General features: G+C 44.1%; 1 protein-coding gene across 2 annotated transcripts in view; it reads right to left on the reverse strand.

Moving 5' to 3' along the window:
* The window catches only part of SERPINE2 (serpin family E member 2), a 58401-nt gene that overhangs the window by 17416 nt on the left and 16737 nt on the right, over positions 1-24248 (reverse strand). For both annotated transcript variants that reach the window (XM_070619954.1, XM_070619955.1), the window contains exons 2-3: positions 6221-6501; positions 3037-3264 (exon numbers count right to left, since the gene is read on the reverse strand). In XM_070619954.1, coding sequence (XP_070476055.1) covers positions 3037-3264; positions 6221-6479 — 487 coding nt within the window. In that variant the 5' untranslated portion in view covers positions 6480-6501. The remainder of the gene's footprint in view (positions 1-3036; positions 3265-6220; positions 6502-24248) is intronic.

A 24248-nucleotide genomic window follows, 5' to 3' on the forward strand; every position in this document is an offset into this window, starting at 1 on the left:
GCCTACCTACCACGTGCCAGGTACTCTTTTAGATAAGAGAACAAATAAACAAAACACTGAACCCTACCCTCAAAAAGCTATGGATTAGAGAGAGTTGAAGGCTGACATAACTGACCGGGAAAAGTGTAAAGCTGTAACTGTAACAAACACACCTTGAAGTGGAAGTACTCAAAGAGGTGAGTGCAAATAAGAAGGGGATCTGATCTGGTCAGCGAGGTCATGGGTAGATGGGTCCTTTGAGGGAGGATGACTTGAGCTAACAGCTATAAAAATAGCTCACACTTGTTGAACATTTGCTAAGTGACAGGCACTTTGCTAAAAGCGTTATATGTAAGATTTACATCCCCATAACAAGTTACTGTAGTTGTAACTATTCCAGTAGGTGGCACTATTATATCTCCATGTTACCGATAAGGACTCTGAAGCACAGGGAGCTTAAGTAACTTGCCCAGGGTTACACAGCCAGGAAGTGGCAGAACTGAGATTCAAACTAGAACTTATGCTTTTAAGGATGATGCCATTCATTTGACAGTGTGCAAATGAACAGGCATTAACAAGGGGAAAGGGGAAGGAGAGCATGCCGGGTAACAGGATGCACGTGTGGGCATCTGTGAGCGGCGAGAGGATGGTGAGTAGGAGGGACTTTGAGAAAGCCAGAGTGGCTGGAGCACAGAACATGGGGAGAAGAGGCTGAGACTGCAGACAGTGGCAGGGAGCCCAGCTGGGCCATCCTGACCTCCCAACACCCTGGAAAGGGCCTTCATGTTGGTTCTCCCACCCTGAGGACAGGAGCCATCGTCATCAACACGGACGGACTAGGCAGTCTTTGCATGTGGCCTGTTCGATCTGCAGGGTCCTTCTGAGCTCCACTAGGTAGGCAGGTCCCTCTCAATGGGGCAGGTCCCCCCCAGGGGGGCAGTGTGGAAATCTGGGGAAGCGTTTCTGGTGATGTGGGCAGTGGCCAGCGAAGCTCCATGCCCTGCAATGTTCTAAACACTCCCACACAGTGACGAAGTGCCCTGCTTCCTGCGTCACTTTCAAATGCCCCACTGGATATTGAAGAAACCAGCTTATGGTCATGGAGCCCAGAACCTCACTGTTTTTCACAAGTAAATACAAAGTATCTTTTATTCTGCATACTTTGAATGTACCCTGAATCTGCCAGGAATGTGACCACCTTGCAAACCGGGTGGAGCCTGTATTTGTTTTGTTCCGAAATTTACCAAGAGTTTTCCCGATCTCAGAAAAAACTGCATCAACGATGGTAACGCACCTCATGGTTTTTATGTCACCAGTACAACACACCTGTCTTGGTCTGCTTTTGTAGCTGTCCCTTCACACAATTATTCTAGGAATATGACTGCGTGGGTACATATTCAGATGTAGCTGTGCCCAAGGGTTTACCTGCGGAACTACATATATACATTCCTTCTGTTTTTCCTTGTGTTACAGTTTGGCATTATATTAATTTTAAAAAATTTGTGTATGTGCGCATAGGTTATATGAACTATGCATTTCATTTCAGGATAGTAAAGAAAGTATTCAAAATAATTTGTTTAAAAAGAGGGAGTTGGGTCTGTAGGGTTGAAAAGCACTGGTCAAGTCTCATCGATCTCCCTTCCCCAGAAGCAGGAAGCAATTGACTGAGTCAATGTGTGTTCAAGTGCTTTGCAAACTGTCAAGCAGTATACGAATGGGATTTAATACTCCTAGTATATAGGTAAAGAAGAGGGCTCAGTGACATGTTAGTCATACGGCCACCTAGCCTCGGAGTGCCATCAGCTTTCCATCTCTGTTCTCAGGCCTAGAGGCTAAGAAAAACCACTTCAGCCCTCCCACTTGTGGTCTCTGGATGGTTTTAAGGTTTCAGCAGGGAGCCCAGACTGCAGCGTCCAGGATCCTGTTGAGAAGGAGTGCCGTGCATCTGCCACAATCATCCTGGCTCTCCCCCACCCTCCAGAGCATTGCTTGTCCACCTCTGCACTCGTCCCTGGAATGGGTCTCAAACATTCGTGTGTGTGTGTGTGTGCGCATCTGCTGTCAGGTGGTGGAGGTGGCCTGGGGGAGAACTTGTTTTGATGCAGAATACTAGGCCTCTCTCTGAGATTCTGACTCAGCAGGTTGGCGTCCAGCGATCTGCATTCTAAACACACCCCAGGCAGTTCTGATGCAGGCACTTCAGAAACCCTGCTTTGAGAACATGACTTGAAAAGCCAGCGTTTCCCCAAAATTTGTCTTCGGGCCTCTTCTCCCCATTGAGGCTCTTTTCCTTCCGTTCTCATGACCTTAACCCTCCCTTCTGGGAAAAATGGCTCCCAAATTTCTCTCTCTCACTTAAACCTTCCCCCATTGTTCTACACCTGCCTTTCCTCCTGAGTGTTTTCACTTGGACCTCCAGTTTACAAATTAGCAGGTTTAAAACACCGACGTTAGACATTTCCTCAGTTTAGCAGAAGAGACACACGTAAACAAGTAATCATTTCGAGTGTGGAAAGTGTTATAATGAAGGGCATAAAAAGGCATAATCATATGCCCATCACAACCCAAGAGGAGGCGCCCACTTTGCGGAGATGACAGGAGTAAGAGGCAAGGAAGGCGAGGAGAGAGCTCAATCTTGAATCTTAAAGGCTGAGAAGGACATTCCAGGAAAGGGGACAGCAGGTACAAAAGCAGGAAGGAAAGAGCAATAAAACTTTCAACACAGACAACGGCCTGTGGGCAGGGACTCCGGGGACGAGACGCAATGAGGAAAGAAGAGAGTCGGTGGGGCTGCATTCTGCTCTGCTGACCCTGCGGCAGGGAGCAAAATCCCCAAGGGGCACAAGAGCAGTGGTGGCAGAAGAAGGGAAGGAAGGTAGACTGAGTCATGGGGCCTGGGAAGAAAGAAAAGACAGGCCAGTCAGCTGGGTCCAGGCCTTTCACAATGGAATTGCCACTGGACTTGCAGACACCGGTGGAATCCTGGAGTCTACGCACACTTTCATTCAAAAGGACAGAGTCCTCCAACATAGTTCCCTGGGAACTGGGGCCACTCACCCCTGGTTTCGTTTTTAACCCACACGTTGATGGAATCACAGGCGGAGGGTGGATCCTCAAAGTTCACGTTCCGGACTTCACACTGAAACACATCTTTGTTCCTCGTGACAAAAGGCACTTCCATTTTGAAGCCGTTCTTCACAAACACTGCATTAGCCACCGTCACAATATCTTTATTCTTCTTAGAGACGATGGCTTTGTTGATCTTCTTTAACACTTTACCAACTCCTAAAGGAGATGAGAGAAAAATGCAGCAATATTTCCGCAAGAATTTAGAAAAGTGTTTTTTTTTTTAAAAAAATATCTTTCATAGGATAGCAAATAAGAGCAGTGTACACAAGATAATAACAGGAGACTAAGTCTTTTGCTTTCTCAGGGGCCTCGTGTTAAGAAGGAGAGGAGAATAAAGCATAACTATTAACAGCTCTTAAAAATCAATTAATTGTGCTTCGAGCATCAAAACAAGCATACACTCAAGGCATCCTCGACACCTTCCCCACGCAGACCTCGCTCTCCTGGAAGACTTTGTTGGCACCGGCTCAACAGAAAGAGCAGCAACCTCCTCAATTACGTAGCCAAGGGGGGATAAATCGAAGGAATCTTCCTAATTCATTCTCTCTTTCTTTCTTATTAATCTTAAGCACTATTTCTTTTCCCGCCAAAGATTTAACAGTGCAATTTCTTTTTTCTATTTTGGGGAAAAAAAATGAATAAAAGAAGCATTAGAAAGACTATAAAAAATTGCTATGTGCCACCATCCAAGAACAATGTGATTTTTACTTGATATCAAGCTCAGAGAGTCAGGGGATTAATTTTATGGCAACGTAAGCTTTATTTTACACGAGCCGTTCATACATGCCCCATTTATTTTAGAGCATGGAAAAGAGGAAAATAAGTTATAAGGGTGGAATGCGTTTCTATAGAGAGCTTGAATTACAGATCTGTCTTACTCGCTTGGGGTCTTTTCAAAATGTCACTGTCCTAAAACATCCTGCAGGGTCACCTTGATGGTCTCCTGGAGAGCCAGTTGACTTGTCACTCTCGGAGTGTCTCTTCTTCAGACCCCTTAAATAAGGGTGGGGAAAAGCCTCTCATGATCCACAAAGAGGCGACCCCTAGGCCCTTTGTTAGGCCTCTCATGACTCCACCCCTCACCCTGTCTGTGGGGCAGGTCCTGGAGGAGTGGGCAGGGCCACTCTATAAGTAAGGGAACAGCGGACTTCAGAGGCCAAGTCCCAGGACCCGTCCCTTTCAGCCACACTGCCTCCTCCACACGCCTTGGTCTCCTGCCAGGAGAAGAGGAGGGCAGACCTTCCTCCACTGCCCCAAACCATCCTGCCTCCATCCTCAAGGGGAGCATCGCTATCGTGAGTTTTCAGAAGCTGAGCCTAAACGAAGGCATGAAAAAGCACTCAGGCTCCCCTAGATGAGGGTGTCACACACACTGAAGTCACTCACATTCTACAGCACATTCTGCTATCGATTTTGGAGGCAGATAGGGTGGGGGTGGGGGATGTTGCCAACAGGCCAATATCGTCAAAACTTTAGAAATACTGCTTAAAATGGATGTGGCTCAGCATTAAAACCAACAACAAAACTCCAGTTGCTGTTTTGGAATCATATAGGCCGTCAGGGCCTGGGTGGCTCTGGGAAAGGCCATAAATTCCAGCAGTGATTCACTATGAAGATATAAATCACCAAGAGTTTTCTGAACTTCCAAGCAAGGGACAGAACAGTGTGTTCCAAGTATTTAGTCCTTTCATGCTTCCAACAGGTGAACAAATTGCAAACTCATGCAAAAGTTTAATGCCATGTAAACAGAGCAGGCTGGTTAGGTATTTGGTGCTGACAGCTCTGGAAGCTACGCTCAGAACACAGTCAACAAGCGCGATGAGCGAGGCATGCAGTGCATGAGTCCCCATCTCTCTCGTCTTCTTCCAGCTGGAGGCATTAATGCAGTCAAGATTCCTAGAACTTTATGGCTAGCAGTGGAAGAACATGGGGAGGAAAATTCTCTCGTTTTCCAATACAGTAACAAAGAGCTAGATGTGAAGAGTGACTTGCTCAGGGTCATGGTGCATGCTGGCCCCAAAGAAGGGCTCTGAGGCCAGCTCTGCTCCCTGATACACTCACTGTGCTGTGGAAGAGGCAGGTGGAAGGTGACTGGCTGAGAAAACCTGAACTAAAGCTCAGCAACAGTGGCAGGAGATGTAAGCTCTTGGGTTGAAACAGGTCATTAAAAATAGGCCTTTCTTTCAAGAAAACTAAATCCTTTCCAGTGGGCTTTACTTAAAAATTTTTTTTTTATCTTTTTATCTTAAAATAATGATTGATTCAATCCCAGGTGCAGACCTACACACTGCTCATCAAGCCATGCTGTGGCAGCATCCCACATAAAATAGAGGAAGATGGCCTCAGATGTTAGCTCAGCGACAATCTTCCTCAAGCAAAAAGAGGAAGATTGGCAACAGATATTAGCTCACAGCCAATGTTACTCACACACACAAAAATAATAAAATAAAATAAAATGATGATAGATTCACAGAAAGTTGTAAAACAATGTAGAGGGTGGTCCCATGTGGTCCCTTCTCCCAGTTTCCCAGTGACACTATCTTGTATGACTGTCGTACTGCACCACAACCCAGAAATTGCCACTGATGTAGTCCACCGGGCTCATTCAGACTGCCCTTGATTTACATGCGTGTGTGAGTGTCTGTGTAACTCTATGCAATTTTATCCCCAGGTAGATTCATGTGTCCATCACCTCAGTCCACACACACAACAGCTGCATCACCGCAAGGCTCCCCAGTGCTGCCCGCCACGGCCACCGCTCCAACCTGGCTTATAGGTTTTAAAAGGCCATCCACAACCACAATGCATTTTGAGCCCTGGACACCAGGGAGGTGGGGCAGAAGGGAAGTTTCCTTTTAGAGATAAGAAAACTGCAGCATTGGAAGATCAAGTGAGCGACCCAAAGCCCCACAGCTGCCCGAGAGACCAGAGTCCAGTTCTCTAACTCCCAGCATTGCAGCGTCTGTTCTTTAGAGGAGACTGGCCCTAAAGCTCAAATTGTGCCAGTGAAACCCCTCCTGGCTGCTCTGCGTGCTTCTCGGGGCTGTAAGCGAAGAGCCAGCAAGGAACCCTCCCAAGGCCAGGTCCCAGCCAGAGCTGCGAGCGCACGCACCGTTCACGCCGTATCTCATCACCGTGGTGAGCTGCTTCTTAGTCCTGCCGTCGGCTCCCAGCTGAAGCATCCCCAGCACGGATGCAATGCCATGGGGGGAAATGACGATGTTGTCATGAGGCCGCGATTTGACAATCTGGTTGAAAACCTGGATTCCTGTGTCAGAGCCTAGCTCCTCCAGAGACAGAGGATTGAACTGGGAGCAGACGGAGGGCAGAGTCACTGTGGCCACGAGGAAGAAGGGAAAATGCCAACTCATGGTTCCTTCCGGCAAGGACAACCTGAAAAATTAGATTAAAAAAAATTTTTTAATTCTACTTAAATGAACACTTTTTTGGGGTCTACTTTGTACTCAACTAAGTATGATTTATTATACTCAGTATAACTGAATGCCGTTAACATATTTAAGATAGAACAGTGTAGATTAAATCAGTTTTCACTGTATTTTGTTAGGGGGATGGGAGGGAGGGAGAGGGAACCTCCACTTGGTAGGTCACAACTACATTCCAGACACTATTCTAATCATTATTTATTTCTCATAAGCACCTTTCATTCCATTAAACCAATATTCACTGAGGGCCTACTGTGTACCAGACTCTTGTCTAAGTGCTGGGCATACACCTGTAAATAAGACAGACAAGACCCCTGCCCTCCTGGAGCTGACATTCTAGAGGGGAGACAGAAAATAAACCAGTAAGCATAAAGTCATTTCAGAGGGCTAAGGACCGCAATTAACATAGTGACGTGAATGAATGAAGAGCTGGGGGTGGGGTCACATGAGATCGGGTAGTTGTGGAAGCCATTTCTGCAGAGCAGACACATATGATGAGGCCCGAATGATGAGAAGGAGCCACCCCTGCACTGACGGGAAGGGCATGCCAGCCAAGGTGGATGTTAGAAGTCGGCGTGGCTGTGAGGTAAGGAATGTGGAGGAGACAGGCGGGGCAGGAGGTGAAGAGGAAGGAAGGGCCAGATCCTGAAGGGCCCATAGAGCCTAGGGTGGCTCTTGGAATTCATTCTAAGGGTTACACGAAACCAACGAGGGTCTGAAACAAGGGAGCAAATCCCTTGGGTTGCTATGATTATCTTATAATTACATGTACTCGATTTTTTTTTTACCATAAGCATATTACTTTCTTAATTAGAGAACTGTTATTAAAATAAAATTGAGTGACGCCCTTAGACCTACAATAGGGCAGAACAATGGGTAAATTTATCAATTGTGAGGCTGGCATTGTTTACCCTGATATCCTCAATTACAGTGATTCGTTTGAGAGCTGCTTTCTTCCTTGATTACCACTTACTGAGCTTTCTTTGGCTGTGACATGTAAGAGGTAGGACATTTGCATGTGTTCACAGAAAAGCAAATTCTTTCATTAAACAGAACTTAAAAGCGGCAGCTGGTAAAACAAAAGCAGAATTGGTGAGGTGGCTGATTTGGTTCCTGAGGAGCCAATTTGTCCTCCTGTTGTGTGCATTTACATGTGGGAGGTTGGGAGTGTCTGCAGAGTGCAAGAAAGAGGGGAGCCTTGTAAGTGACAGGTGACCTACAGCGAGGGGTAAATGCATGTGCTCCAGAGAAAAGCAAGGGTTCCAGGACAGCATCAGGCAGAGCTGGCATTTGGTATTTCCTCATCTTCCTTTCTAGTCACTTGTCCTACTTCCCATGCCAGGTCATAGTAGATGTTCAATAAATACATGTGGGATTAAACCTGATGGCTTACACTTTCTATTTTTGTTAATTATTTTTTATTGCATCAAAAGAATGTTTATTGAGCATGATTAAGAAAATGGTTGTATTTAGTCCTGAGCCTCAGTGTTTGTTCCAAACACGTTCCATGGAGAGCGAAATTCACTCGGGTGTGAAGAGGAGTGTCATGGAAAGCAGACTGCCCCCACTGTCCCCCCAACACACACACCCTGGGCCACAAGGCGAACCACTCAGGCCATCATTCAAGGTGATGGGCAATCTTCTTATAGATTGTGAAACAAGCATATTTTAAAAATTCAGAACATTCAGAGTTTCTCCAGAGTTTAATTGTAAAATAATTGTGTAAACGCAGCCTGTCTAAATTCAAAACGTGTAAGTGACCTACATACGCTCCTACTTGGGGCTTTCGTATGGCCAGTGTGGCCTATTTTGACTTTGGCACCTAGGACTGGCTCTAATACCATGACAATCCCTTGCGTTTCTTTGAGCTTGCCGGACACTGGAGAACTTCCAAATCCTGACTATGGAAGCTTTACTCATTTCATCTAAAATGTTGACATTGTGCCCTCCCTCCCTCTTTCCTCTCTTCTTCATTTCTTTCAGGAAGTAAATTTCCTCTTTAAAATTTAACAGATCACAGAGCCATCATAAGTATAAAAACAATTCGTACGATCTCTGTTACAAATGGTCAAATCCTGTGACTGGTGCCAACTTCATCAATCTGAACTGTTGACTCTTGCTCTATAGTCTATTCCAGCACTTACCTTCAGCATCCCATAATCTCCACTCCCCAAGCCTCCCAGAGAAATCCATCTGGAGTAGCAAATATCTGAATAAATATTTGAACCTGCACACTCAGAAAGCATAAAGGACGTCAAACTGCTTTTGCCTCTGATAGCTTAAAGTTGATTCACCCAAATGCTACAGATTTATGTAGAAGGTCGTAAAACAGGTAGAAAGGATCGTAACAGAGAGAAATTTAACAGCTCCAATGTCTTAGAGTCAGCAAAGACAGTCTCCTAAATAAATAGCTATCTTATTCAGCAGAATTTTGCTTGGTTATGCATTTTTGCTAAAAGAACAGTTTCATTATGAAGTGAGGGAAGGCTGCCATGGGTGTTTTTCTTGGTTTCCTGGGTTTGTGAAGTTTTTGAGAGATGTCTATGAGTGGTTTCATAACAGTGCATTGGGACGGTGTCAGAGCTGTGCAGAACTTGGAATCAGAGCGACTTCTGATTGATGCTCTGGGCCTAACTTCTTCTTGGTCTCGCTTTCCTAGGCTAAATGCTCACCCGTCTAAACCCACCAGGCTTATGTACACGTCTGACACTAGGCTCTTGCTTCTCGCCAAAGTTCAGTAGCCAAGACAGTGGGTGCTGACCCATAAATTACTTTAGGCTTATAAATGCCTAATATTGACATATTCACGTCCAAATAGATAATCTTTTACATGAAATAACTATTGGCGTTATCAGGCTTTGAAATGCTAACTCTCTAGGACAAGCAGATTCTCATTACGGGAAGACCCTAGTAACCTCGTGTTTATTTTTATTTTTAAGAGAAATTACACTTTCAACTTTCAACTAAGAGAGAAAGAATAAAGCTGTTGCCCAAATGTACTGCACAGCATCAATACAGAAGATCATAAGTCTGTTTAAATGCTTCCGTTTCTTAAATAATCTTTTCATAACAGTGAAAAAAGTCTGGAGTTTAGGCTATCTTTGGAGGGAGATCGTAAAGCTATAAATAAAGCCATCATCACAGGCTTATCCTTCCAACTGTGGATTTCTCTTTCCCCACTTACTTGTAGTTTCTCTTACTCCAAACCTTTCCTTTCCTGTGTAGGGTATGTTTTTGAGGTACCTGGGTACTTCTTTGAGCTTTAAGTGAGATTTAGTATAGTAAATAATGGGTTGGCAGTCTTGCAAACGCCAGACTCAGAGCGCGTCCCTACATGTATAGAGGCACCACTTGCCAATGGTAGACATTAGAGAAACACACTCCCTACAGACCCCATGACTTCAACCATCACCTCTACACAGCTGATGCTCAAATCCATAGCTCAAATGCTCAGCTGGATTTCAGTGCCATACTTCCAACTGTTTGCTGTCAAGTTTCACCTGATTCTTCAGAACACCATCTTGACCTGAAAAATCCTCGCTGGATGGGTTATGCAGAGCCACTAAAGTGTGAAATCTACCACCTCTCCTCTTAAAGGGTCATACTTTCTGTTGTAGCCTTGGTCTTGCCCACACCTTTGCCTCCTCCCCGCACCCTCCACCTACTGGGCACCAGCGCGTCCCCTGACTCCTTCCGCGGCTTGTGGGAAGCCTTCCCTGATGGCCCCAGATGGGGCTACTCACGCTCTTCTCTGAATTTCCATAGCATCTCCCAGCTGCACCTCTCATTTTATTTTTCAAGTATGTTTCTGCCTCCCAACTAGACTGGAAGCTCACAGAAAGCAGGGCTGCGGGACTTGAGAATCCTAGTGCCCACGGCGTCTTATTTATTTGGGGCCTTATCACTGGCAGGCAGTAAATCAGAGGTTGACCCATGGGATAATCCAGCTGCTCAAGTGTTTGGTTTGGAATACAAGGCGTTCTAAAAATATATTAAGCAACCCAAAGTTAGAAGATGTCACATACAATCTAGATGGAGAGTTATTCTCAGTAAAAATGAAAACGAATGGGAGTTCTGGTAACACGGGGCCCTTATTCCCACGGCAAACATCCTGCACAGTGGGCCTGTGCTTTCCCATCTGCCACAGCTCCCTCTGCTCCCTGGGGCCTCCGGCCCAGCCGGCTGCCATCACTCACATTACCTCTCCAAGCTGTGCAAGCACTCATGGTCAGACCCCCCGCCTGAACGAATGCTACTCCATTAAAAAAGGGGGGACTTGTATAGCCAGCCACAAAAGATCAAGCTCATTTTCAACCCAATAAATTCTTTTTTACAAAATAAAATGAATTTTACATATAACACATGAGCAAATGATAAATAATACAGTATCTGTCAGCTCAAATGATAAATAATATGATATCTGTTGGCTCTATTTAGTATAACAAATAAGATATATGTAAACAGTTTGGGGAAAAAACTCTGGAAAGACTCTTCTGGCTCCTGCTCTTAGCCAGATGATTCCCATCTGTTTTAGGAGGACCCAGGAGTGTCCAACAAATGGAAAGTACTCCATCTCTTTCATTCTCTAAAAAACGTTTAGAGCGATATATTTTATAAAATACATATTTTTTTAACATCTTTATGTCATGTAAGATTTCAAATATATGCAAAAATAAAACAAATCTCCAGTTTGCAACATCCGGATAAAATTATCAACTCATGGTTTATTTTATTTCTTCTAAAACCAAAGATTATTTTGAAGCAAATTCTAGACATCATACATGTAACTCAAAATATTTTCAACACATACTCTAAACCTAAGGAATTTATATATATATATACACACACACACATCATCATGATCCCACTCAAAAAGTAATAACTCCAGGGGCCGACCCCGTGGCTGCATGGTTAAGTTCATGCGCTCCGCTTTGGTAGCCCAGGGTTTCACCAGTTTGGATCCTGGGTGTGGACCTAGCACCACTCATCAAGCCATGCTGAGGTGGTGTCCCACATAGCACAACCAGAAGGACCTATAACTAGAATATACAACTACGTACTGGGGGTCTTTGGGGAGAAGAAAAAAAATTAATAACTCTTTTACATGTTAAATATCTAGTCAGTGTTCAAATTTTCCTGATTGCCTTCAAATTTTTTTTTATAGGGTCTTTGAATCAGGACCTCAATCAGCTGCACACATTGCAACTGGTTGATATGTCTCTGGGCTTTTTTAAAATCTTCCCCTGGTTGCTTTATTTTTAACTTTTTCCTTGGAACTTTTTTGTTGAAGAAATCAGGTTATTTGTCCTGTGGAGTTTCCCACAGTCTAGAGTTTGCTAATTGCCTTCATGTGATGCTGTTTAACAAGTTCCTGTCTTCTGACTTCCTGTCGTCAGACCTAGCGCGGGGCTGTACAAACTCCTGGGCCGGATTGGGCCACATTCTGTTTTGTCTGTGGCTGCATTCGAGCTTCTAGAGTGAGCTGAGCAGAGCTGCCCAGTTGCAAGAGAGACCATATGGCCAGCAAAGCCAGAAACATTCACTATCTGGCCCTTTACAGGAAGTCTGTCACCTCTGCTCTAGAGGTGGATCAGATTCCAATTTCTTATTTTGCAAGAATATTTCATAGAGGTGTTGCACTGGGTGCTGGAAGCAGGAGACAGCGGCCATCTCTCTTTTTTGTGATGTTAGCAGCTACTCATGATCATTGCCCAAGTGCATTGTTTCATTAGGGGTTGCCAAATGGTGCTTTTGTAATTCTAACTTTCCTTCTTCATTTATTCGATGGAGTACCTCTGAAAAAGGATATTTCCACAACCAGCTGTTTGGTTATCTTGAGGTTCAGGTTGCACAGCAAACACAGGATAAATATGTCATTCCCTAGATCATTCTTAAAATAATGAGTGGGTGACCTCAAATTCTTAGAGTTGACCAGAGGGGATGTTTAGTTTGTTTGCTTAGTATAATTACGAACTCATGTTTTTCAACATATTTGAAGGGTCTGGGTCCATTGAAATTTCACCTTTTTTTTTTTCTGCTTTATTTCCCAAAAGTCCCCGGTACATTAGTTGTATATCTTAGTTGCAGGTCCTTCTAGTTGTTGGATGTGGGATTCCGCCTCAACGTGGCCTGACGAGCACTGCCATGTCCGCGCCCAGGATCTGAACCCTGGGCCACCGCAGCAGAGCACGCGAACTTAACCACTCGGCCACGGAGCCGGCCCCTAAATTTCATTATTTTGATTGACAATCAATATGAGCCTCTTCAGCCTGGCTCCTAAACCTTTCACATGACCCTGGGGACCCAAGAGCTTCCCTGTTTTCTGGTTTGACAAGATGTTCTGGCTCATTTTGCACACTTCCTGTCCCAGGTGGAACTGGCCGCTTCTCCAGGGACCTCTGGTTCCTTTTAGTGGGAGACAGTATGTAGAGATCGCAATCTGAGTATCCTCACCTAACAAACTCTAAATCCACCATGGGAATACTGGGCAACAGTGATGTGGAAAGTCCTAAATCCATTTACATCATTCTCTGGACTATACCCAAAGATTGAAACTGAAATTATGAAAGATTTAGACTGCTTACACATGAATTAGTTTGCCTCCTATAGCCATACAGTCCAGGGGAGGCACACTGGATGATGGAAAGATGGATAGTGAGCTGGGCATTAAAAGTTGGGCTAGGAAAATTAAAATGGATCATCCTCATGGGAAGGCAGTGAGTCTCCTGGATCAAGCCCACCCTGAGGGTGGGATTCTAACAATGCAGCACCTGGAACCAACAACTAGCACAGATCTTGTCAAGGAGAGTCCCCTAGTTTATCTCAAGGGGGAAGGTATGACAACCAGCCCCCTCCCCTCAATGACATTTTCTCAAGCACTGGGAAAGTGTTGATATCCTTCTGGTCTCTGTGTTTCTAGGATCCTGGTTCTTAGAACCTAAGGCCCCTTATTATGTATTCTGTCTTTGGACTAATCATTTCTTCAGAGGAGCTACAGCAGGTAGAGGAAAATAGCACATCAGATTATATTAACCTCATGACATCCCCCAACAGTCTTCTTGACATAGCTTTTCAAAGAAATAAATGTGAAGGAAAGGTCCCGAGCTGCCAAACTGAAACTTCTAAGTGGCCTTAAATAGGACTGTGCACCCTAGCACTCAGGCCAACTGTTTCTCACCAATACTTTGCCAACAGGCCAAGGTCTAGTGACAGTAGTTGTTCATGCACAAATAAATGACGTTAAGCCTCAAATATGGTCCTACAAGGGTGAGAGGAGGACTCTTGTCTCTCAAACCTCTACAAACATTACTGAAATATGTCCGCCCAAACCCATCTTTATTTTCCAAACATCTACCACATTCTCCTAAGATAGAAAATCAGATGAACAAGCAAAACTAGCTGCATCTTGATACCTTTCAGAAGTGTACAGAGTGTTACCAGAATGAGTCAGCATCTTTAAAACCGAAAGAAGAAACAGGAAATGCCACCTGATCAGAGTGACAGCAGCCTGGTGGTTTCAAAATGAGCCCTTTCCGGTTACTGAGGAGAAGCTTAGAGATCTCTGCGAAGTCTTAAAAAATTTTTATCAAGCTTAGAGATCTCTCTGAAGTCTTAAAAAATTTTTATCAGACTTCAAAGTGTACGCTCAATCTATGGCACTAATTAATTTTGCCAAAAAGGAAGCTAAAAATACTTCAGAAAGAAATCTTCCACCACTGAAATGTATGGCAACCACATCCTACAGGTTCCTTCTATGAAGAGACACTTTTTTTTTTTTTTGAGGAAGATCAGCCCTGAGCTAACATCTGCTGCCAATCCTCCTCTTTTTGCTGAGGAAGACTGGCCCTGAGCTAACATCCGTGCCCACCTTCCTCTACTTTATATGTAGGACGCCTACCACAGCATGGCTTGCCAAGCAGTGCCATGTTCGCACCCGAGATCCAAACTGGTGGACCCCGGGCCACTGAAGTGGAACGTGCGCAGTTCACGGCTGCGCCACTGGGCTGGCCCCGTGAAGAGACACATATTTTGTTACATACACTCTAACAGACATCCAAGTGCCTTTCATCCACATATTGTTCATTCTGAAATCTCTTGTGGGAAGGGGGAAGGTTATGAGGAAGAAGGCGACTGGGGCTTTGTTAGTTGTCTATCTTTTAAAATACAAGATTATATAGGCCAGCCCGGTGGCGTAGTGGTTAAGTCTGTGCACTCTGCTTTGGCGGCCTGGGGTTCACCAGTTCAGATCCCGGGCATGGACCTACCCACTGCTTATCAAGCCATGCTGTGGTAGGCGTCCCACATATAAAATAGAGGAAGACAGGCACGGATATTAGCTCAGGGCTAACCTTCCTCAAAAAAAGAAACAAGATTATGGGACACGTATTGTATTCTCCTATAAGTGTCAGGGAAAATTAATCTATGGTTTAAATCCCAATTCTACCATCCACTTTCTAACAGATCCAAGGCAAGGCACAATCTTTATCAACCTCAGCTTTCTCCTCTACCTTCCTAGAAATCAAATTTCAAGGGTGGTCATGAGAATTCCATACGCACAAACAGAAAGACAGTAACCAGCACAGTACCTGACTCAGACTAGATGCTCAGTAAATGTTGGCTTCCTTCCCGTCTTCCTCAATGCTCAAGACCTGAAACGGTCCCTGATTTTCATTTCAACAGCTATTCAGAAAGTCTCAAGAGATAAGCTAAGAAAAGGGGTCAAACGCAACACTTCCACCTTGATAAAGCCCTCTCTCTATCTTTATAGCTTCCTTAGACTATTTAAGACATAGAACAAGACAATCCTGGTGTGTTTCAATGTCTCTGTAACAGAGTGGAGGAATGGATCATGGTAGAGGTGGGTGAATATGTTCCAAAAACTGTTAATGGCTCTGAGATATGTTTTTCAGTCTGTTGACTTAGGTCATTAAATCTGTTTTACTTATGGTATCAACTCTATAGATTTTCTTATTGACAATCTTTAAGATGCAACAGTTCAAATGGGTGATTCCCTAATCAATAGCCAAGGGATGACCTAACACATTATAGTGATATTGACCACTGGTTCTCAATGTTTAAAACAAGGTAGCACCTTTGTAGACATGAAAAGTATTAGATACTTTATGGCTAATTATATTTTTAGTACCTGTGAAAATACAGGATAAAACTTCCATGAATTCATAAATACTTTAATAAAATGCAAATTCTTTTTATCTATAAGAGCATCTGGATACATTTCAAAAAAACCAGATTTTGAGATATTATTTATTCACTCAGTCTATACTCAAGCTGGACCATGAACATGACTCTTCTGACCCCTTGGAATAATTTTGATGTTGTCTATGGGTCCTCAACTCATAGGAGAGAAATCGATGCTCTCTAGATTGTTGCTAGTAAAAAATAAACAGTAAGTGTTGGAAGTGTAAATTGATAAACATCTTTCTGAAAGGCAATTTTTTGTTTGTACAATCTTGAAAATGTGCATACCTACTGGAACAATAATACTCCTATTAATCGATCCGATGATAATAAAAAGATCTGGGTCTAAAAATGTTCACTGTGGTATTATTTCTAGTAGCAAAACCATTGCAATATTCTTTGCAATAAATATTGCAATAGCAATGATCACTGAAACCTAAATTTCCAATGGAGGGAACACTGTGGATGCTGTTTTACCAGCTTTGTGAACTAATCCTCTAGCTTCTGTGTGTTCTGTTGCTAGCAGTTTGCACTTGTTATGGCCAAAGGATTGCTATTGGGAATTGGAGCCCGTTTTCTTAGTGGGCTCTCCGTGCCTGGGAGTTTACGTACATCATTCCTCCACCCCAGAGGCCCACAGCCGCTGACCACTGGTCTGGGAGTACAGAAGCCCAGCTCCTTTGCCTGGAGGTGGCACAGACCACCTGAAGGTGTAGCTGATGCTCCAGAGCTCCCCTTGGGATCAGGCTGAGGGAGGTACTTCACCTGACATCACCCCCTTGATTGGCCGCTTCTCTTTCTCATTCTCACTCCTCCCACTCCCTTACTGTTTGACCACTTCTTCAATGACTCATTTGCACTTTATCCTTGGCTCAGGGACCTTGTCTGGGAGAGCACGACCTACAAGATCCAACAACAAGGGTCAGTTCATGACTCCATCCAACACAGTATCATCCACGGCTAGGAAACTATCTTTGAAGAAAACTTAAAGATACGGGAATATATTTTGGATATATCTTAACTGAAAAAAAGAAAACTACGGTATGATTGACTGTGTAAAAATTATACACGGGCACAGAAGAAAGACCAGAAAGAGATATTAAGATATTATTTATATAATTATTTCTGATGACAGGAATATGAGTATACTTTATTATTCTTTATACTGTTCTGTATTTTTCAAAATTTCTGCAATGACCATATCACTTAAAACAAACATCCCTTTTCAATTTATAAAAACATAGCAGCAGGAATGTAGAGCAGATGAAAACGTGTAGTAAGAGGGAGAAGGGTACAAAGCACGAGAACAGTGGGTAAATCTCGGGATTATAAAAACTTGAATAAAAAATGGTAGTTATTAGGAAAGGAGAAAACTGAGAAATAATACAGTGGGATCCCTTTACATACACTAAAATGAATGTTACACCCCATTATAACCCATAGGCCGTTCACGTTAAGTTTTTTCCAGTAAGTGGTGGCTCTATTTTGGTGAACATTATTTGACCCATTTATGTGGCTAAATCTACATATTAGATATTTAATGGCACGGATTACAGTTTATTAGTTTTTTTAGTCTCTGCATTTAGCATACTATCTGGTATATGGTAAGAACTCAATAACGTTTATAAGATAAACTGTAGTTCAATGGAAATTGTTTCCATTACTATTCTGTGGAGTGGCAGCAACAGTTACTGCTAACTTTTAAAAAAATTCCAATTTGCTTAAAACTTGTGGAATTCATTCTTAAGTACTCAAGAATAAGAGCCACCATTTATTGAATGTCTACTATATGCCAGGCACTGTCCCTGGAGATTTATAATTTCAACATCTAGCTGAATCCTCAACTGGAGAAGAAGGCATTAGTATATACATTTTACAGATGATGAAAACTGAAGCTCTGAAAACGAAACAACTTTCTCAGATCATACAGACGGCACATGGTAAAGAGATGTCTGAAAAGTGACCCTCTGAGCCAGGATGTCACGCTGCCTCTTGCAACAGAGTTTAAAGGGTCAACTGAGGAAAGGTGAAGAAACACTGCCTTCTTTCTACTTCCACCTCTCTGTCCTGTGCTTAAATCATCAAATTCTCAGAGTAAACAAGTGACCGCAGCTTTGCAAGGCACAAGAATTGAATAGAATGCTTGTTACTCAAGTGCAGCTGGTTCTCGACTGGAAGGGAGGGGGGCGACATTGCCCCCCAGGGGACATTTGGCAATGTCTGGAGACATCTTTGATTCCCATACCTGGGACAGGGTGCTGCTGGCACCCAGTGTGTTGAGGTCAGGGATGCTGCTAAATGTCCTCTGGTGCACAAGACAGTTCCCCACCACAAGGAATTATCTGGCCCCAAACGTTCATGCCAAGCATGAGAAACTCTGCTGGAGCATAAGAAAGCACACATTCCTGCTCTCCCCCAAGGTGTCACACGATGATACCACCGACTTTCCTTAATTTAGAATCAAAGCTTCAGTCTGAGGTCAGACTGTTTCTTGTCAAAGCAACAATGGCACTGGCACCAATTGTCATCATGGTTCTCCCTGGAATTTTTGATGCAAGGCTTCTCTCTGTGGGAGACGAAGGAATCCAGCAGATTGACTTCTGTGAATCCCCGAGGGGAAGGATTGTGTGACAGGTAATGAAAGCGTTGGGCTGCCAGCCCACCTTAGCAAATCAGGCTCATCTACAGCCTGTTGAAAAGAAGTTGTGTGGCTGGAGGGGGGACGCCCCGTTCAGGGAAGTCACTCGCACCAGGCCTAGTCAATGCAGGAGGAAGATGGGCCCCAGCTTCCTAATGCCGGGGACCCTTTGTGCACCCCTGACATCCTTCCCATAAAGTAGCAGCAGGGAATCGGGCTGACACAACCAGTCATTGCCTCCCATCCCTCCCATCGGCCTGTCCTTCCCACCCCCAGCCTGGTCTCTCCCCACCCCCAATGGCAGTCTCGTCTTTTTTTTTTTTTTTTTTTCTTTTTTGCTGAACCAAAGTTAGCCCTATCATTCAGGTTCAGGGAACAGAACTACCAGGTACAGAGAGAAAAACCTAAAACGCTCACTCATACCCTAAATTATTCTTAAGACCACTGTACTTACTCCCTAGGAACTTTCTGAACTAATTATACGCAGTTGCGTGCTTAGCTATGCAAAACTGAGCCCAAACCCCTTCTCTCCTTGCTTTCCTCATGAAAAGGGAGCAGGGCCCAGCAGGAGAGGGAAGGCTACTCAGCAGGTGAATGCTGAATTGGGTCTCCAATATTACCCTGCACCAAATTACCCTAAAAATGCCACCTGCAGGAGGCCCCATTCTGCCTGCTGAGATGCCTTCTTTCCTCCGGAGCTTCAGAATTAGCGGGAGGCCTCCAGCCCCACCAATGATGGAGATGCTTTTCCAGGCCATGAGGGCCCCTGCTTTGGCCGTGTGAAGAGACGATGTGGCCTTTAATCGGGCAGGAGCTTGAGACTCTTGCATCCTTATATCAGTCAGCCACGGAGGAGGGCAAGGAGGCCCGTATTCAACTGTGTAGACAGGGACTATTGATTTCCAGGGCTCAAATTCACAACTAAACCCACATGGTTCTTTTCAAATCAGGGTGTATTCCCAAGGTCACCATGTAAAGAACTGTCTGATAGTAGGTACAGCTGTCCATTTACGTAATTCACAAACATTAATGGAGCACCATTCTGCCGAGCCTGGTGCTGAGGTGAGAATACGGACAGAAATGGACCTGGCACCCACTCCCCCGGAGCTGAGAGTCTAGAGCCGTGGTCCTCAACCTGGACAGTGTTGTCCCTCAGGAAACATCTGGCAACATCCACAGACATTTTTGGTTGTCACGACTGGGTATGGGGGGACGGTGCTACTGGCATCAGGTGGACAGAGGCCAGAGATGCTGCTCAGCATCCTACAGGGCTCAGGACAGCTCTGCACAACAAGGCACACTGTCCACTCCAAATGTCAACAGAGCTGAGGAGGCACTCCGAGGAAGGGCCGCAAAGGTGGACATCAGAGGGTGAGCTGGATATGACCAGACAAAGGGGGCAGGGAAGAGCCTTCCAGACAGAGGATCGCAAGTGCAAAAAGGCCTTGTGTTAGGAGGTACCATAGATGGTTCCAGAAACTGAGATTCTGGAAATATTTTTCTCTTCACACTGTCATCATCTTACGGTCTTCAGAAGACAAGGTCTATCCTGGGGCCATGATCTTGACGGATGGCTCACGATGACACACACCAGAGTCCAAACTAGACAGAATCTGGAAGGACCATTCACCCTCCAGTGTCTATCCTGTCGCACATCTTTCTTTCTCAACGACCAGATACAGCACATTAGAAGAGGCAGGAAGCGAAATGCCATTTTTTCTTAGACTTAATACTAAAAGCAAGACCCGAAAAAGAAAAACTGATAAACCAGACCTCATCAAAATTAAAAATAGTTGCTCTGCAAAAGACTCTGCAAAGATGATGAAAAGACAAGCTACAGACTAGGATAAAAATATTTGCAAATCACACATCTGACAAAGGACTAGTATCAAGAATATATAAAGAACTCTCATAATGCAACAGTGAAAAAAACCCCAAACAATCCAATCAAAAAATGGCCAAAAGACATGGTCTGACGTGTCACTGAAGAGCATACACAGATGGCAAATGAAAAGATGTTCAACATCTTCTGCCATTAGGGAAATGCAAATTAAAACCACAATGGGCTATCACTACACACCTATCAGAACGGCTAAAATAAAAACTAGTGATAATGCCAAATGCTGGAGAAGATGCAAAGAAACTGGGTAACTCATACATTGCTGGTGGGAACGTAAAATGTTATAGCCACTCTGGAAAACAGTTTGGCAGTTTCTTACAACACTAAGTATGCATTTAACCATATGATCCAGCAATCCTGGACATCTATTTCAGAGAAATGAAAACGCATGTTCACACAAAAACCTGTACACCAGTGTTCATAGCACCTTTATTTGTAACACCTCCAAACTGGAAACGACCCGGTGTCCTTCAATGAATGAATGGCTAAACTAACTGTGGCACAGCCACACCATAAAACACTATTCAGCAATAAAAAGAAATGAACTATTGACACACACAGCATCTTGAACGGATCTCAAGGGAATTATGCTGAGTGAAAAAAGGTCAATTCCAAAAGGTTACGTACCGTATGATTCCATTTATAAAATATTCTTAAAATGACAAAAGTATAGAGTTAGAGAACACATTAGTGGTTACCAGGAGTTAGGGAGGATGGAAGGGAGATGGGTGGGAGTGACTGTAAAAGGGTGACACAGGGGTCCTTGGGATGGAACTGTGCTCTATCTTGATTGTGGGGTCACACAAATATACACGTGATAAAATTGCACAGAAGTGAGTACACACACACAAATGAGGACACGTAAAACTGCTGATACGTGAATAAGGTGGATGGAGTGTACCAATGTCACTTTCCTGGTTGTAGTATTTACCGTTGTGTACCACAGTTATGGAAGATGTTACCTTTGGGGGACCTAAGGGGGGGGGTATATGGGATCACTCTGTATTATTTTTTATAACTGCATATGAATCTACAACTATCTCAAAATAAAGAAGTAAAAAAAAAACTTTATTTTAAAATTTTAGTCAACAGACAAATACACCTTAAGACAGATCTTTTTATGAGTCACTTTAATTCTTCTCCCAATACTGCAAGCACACTAAAAATGTCAATATTCTAAAAAAAAATTAAAAATATGCTTTTGCACAATTGTGCCTTTTCATAATTCTCTTATTTGTGACAGCATCAATTCTTAGACTTCTTGGCCTCTGCCGTCTCCTGAGACAAACCACCCAGGTTCAAATCCTGGCTCTACTACCAAGTGACTGTATGACATTTGACAAGTACTAAACTTCACTCTGCCTCAGTTTCCTCATCTGTAAAATGGGTATAATATTAGTCCCTACCCTACAGCCTGTTGTAAGGAATAAAAGAGGGTAATACAGGGGCCAGGCCAGTGACGTAGTGGTTAAGTTTGCACGCTCCACTTCAGCAGCCTGGTGGTGGCCCGGGGTTCACAAGTTTGGATCCTGGGTGTGGACAGATATACCGCTCATCAAGTTATGCTGTGGTGGCGACCCACATACAAAATGGAGGAAGATGGGCACAGTGTTAGCTCAGGGCCAAGCTTCCTCAGCCAAAAAAAAAAAAAAAAGGGTAATACATCTCAGGTTCTTTGGACGGTTCTTGAACACACTGGGCTCAAACAAAGTTGGCTCCACCATTCTGCAGTTTATTACCATTATCATGAAGAGTCAAGAGTCCTCAGGTCCCTCTCCTCAGCCTCTCAAGGTCTACACACCAGCCCATCTTAACAGTTCCCACAGCTGCAAAATACCCCCCAATTCCAATTTCTAAAAATCAAAAGGAACTTTAACAGCTCTCTTTTTCTCTTCACTTGTGGTCTTTTTTCAATTGTGGCCCATTTCCTTCACTTCTCTGCTGTAGGAGGGATTCAACCGGTCTAGTATGCGAGTTTAATCTGAGTTTCACCTCTGGTCACAAGCCCTCGGGGAAGGTGGCCTTGTGCTCCTAGGGGCAACAGCTGGTCCCCATGCAGCCTCCATGCACGGTCCTGGTGATGGGTCAGGAAACGACGGATGGTCACTGGGTGATTTAGGAAACGGGCATCAGCTCTGGTGACTTTCCTGTCTTCTTTCCAAGACTGCTAAGCTCATGAATAAAGAAAAGCGTTTTTCTACCAGCTGGAACTGAAATAGGGTGGAATTAGACTAAAACAATGGAAAAAAAAATGTTAGTGTGGCAAACCCAGACAAGACCTGTCTGAGTGGTCAGGAGACTCAAGGGTAGAAGGCTGCATCGTAAACCGACTCTCACCACTGTCCTCTATTCGCTCAGGTGGAGGAAACACCTAACACAGAAAATGCTTGATGATCGCTCAGAGAAGCCATTTAGAAATAATGCTGAGCCATACTGGAAAGCCTATTATGATGGTAACTGGAGAGAAGAGGTGATCTAGGAGAGATCTTAAATTTTAGCAAGGACTCTAAAACTGTTTCTTTTTAAAAAAAAAAAATTGTGTAGAAAGTTCTATAGAAGTCTCTTTATCCATTTTCACAGAAATTCTAGGATTGGAGGAAAAAGTACTCCTCATCCCTAAACTAGCTGTTCCTACAGGTCCTATATCTCAATCAGCGTGGCACCCCATCCATCCAAGGGTCTAAGCTGAGAGTCTGGGAGTCATCCTTCATCGTTTCTCCCGCACAACTGGAACCATGGGCAAGCTCTCTCATTCTCTCTCTGAGGCTGTTTCTGCACGGTCTACTCTCTCCACCTCCTTTGCCCCTAGTCAAGCCACCAACATTCCTGAAAGAGGACATTAGTGTCCTATCCCCGACTCACTGCCTGCACTGCCCCAGTGACAGAGAAAGCTGACCACGACCCTTGGCCCTAAGACCTGAGTCAAAACCTCCAATGGCTTCCCTATGCTCTTACGATGAAAAGTCCACGAGTTGGCCTGCTGGGTCTGGATCTGGCTTCCTTCTTGAGATACACTCTCCACACAGCAGTTTGCAGAAGGTGCCAGGCTCTTTCCAGGCTTTAGTTGTCTCCCCTTCCCTTTGTGCCTTTGGGTAGGGAGGAGACCTTGTCTGTCCTATTTATCACTCTTCTCCAGCATCCAACACGGCACACGGGACACCAAGGTACCAAGATGCTCTCTGCATCATCAAGGCATTGCAGAAGAAGCCAGATCTTCAGTGATCAACTTAATTCCCTTTGTGTACTAATGTCAATTACAGTAGCAACCATCTTACAAGCATGTTGTGAACTAAAGTATTTAACTGAGTCTTTTTTTTTTTTTAAAGAAATTCTAGAGCAAGGTTTCACAACGTTGGCACTATTGACATTTTGGGCTGGACAATTCTTTGCTGTAGGTTGTAGGATGTTTAACAGAATCCCTGGCCTCTACCCATTAGACGCTAGTAGCACCTGCCACCCAGTTGTGACAACCAAATGACCAGAGACACTGATAAATGTTTCTGGGAGAGAAGGAGGATCACCTTGGGTAGAGAACCATTGATCCAGAGAAAAATTAGAAATGGGTGGTTAGGATTTTAATTTTGCCCACAAAACGCCTAATTAACCCATACTTTGTCTGAATTACATGAGAAATAATGCATCTTAATATCATATTACCAACTACCATTTATATCATCATTTCAGTAGGAACATGCATCTAAATCTCTAGCAATGTTTATGAACCACCATAGGGGCTTGGTTGGTCCGTCCCGAGAGAGTCTGCTTAGCTTTCTGCACCAGTCCTCTGGCTGATGTCTGACATAAAACAGGTAGCAGAGATGGTGGGGAAGCAAGAGGAGGTCAGAGAAGAGTTAGGGAAAGGATGGGGCTCCTCATATCTGAGCTGACCTTTCACCTGTGTCTGGTGCGTGAAAACAGGAGAAAGAAACAAGATATCAGGTTAGTGCTTCAGGTCCTTCCT

This window comes from Equus przewalskii, chromosome 5 (genome assembly GCF_037783145.1).
Source record: "Equus przewalskii isolate Varuska chromosome 5, EquPr2, whole genome shotgun sequence".
NCBI classification, from domain to species: domain Eukaryota; kingdom Metazoa; phylum Chordata; class Mammalia; order Perissodactyla; family Equidae; genus Equus; species Equus przewalskii.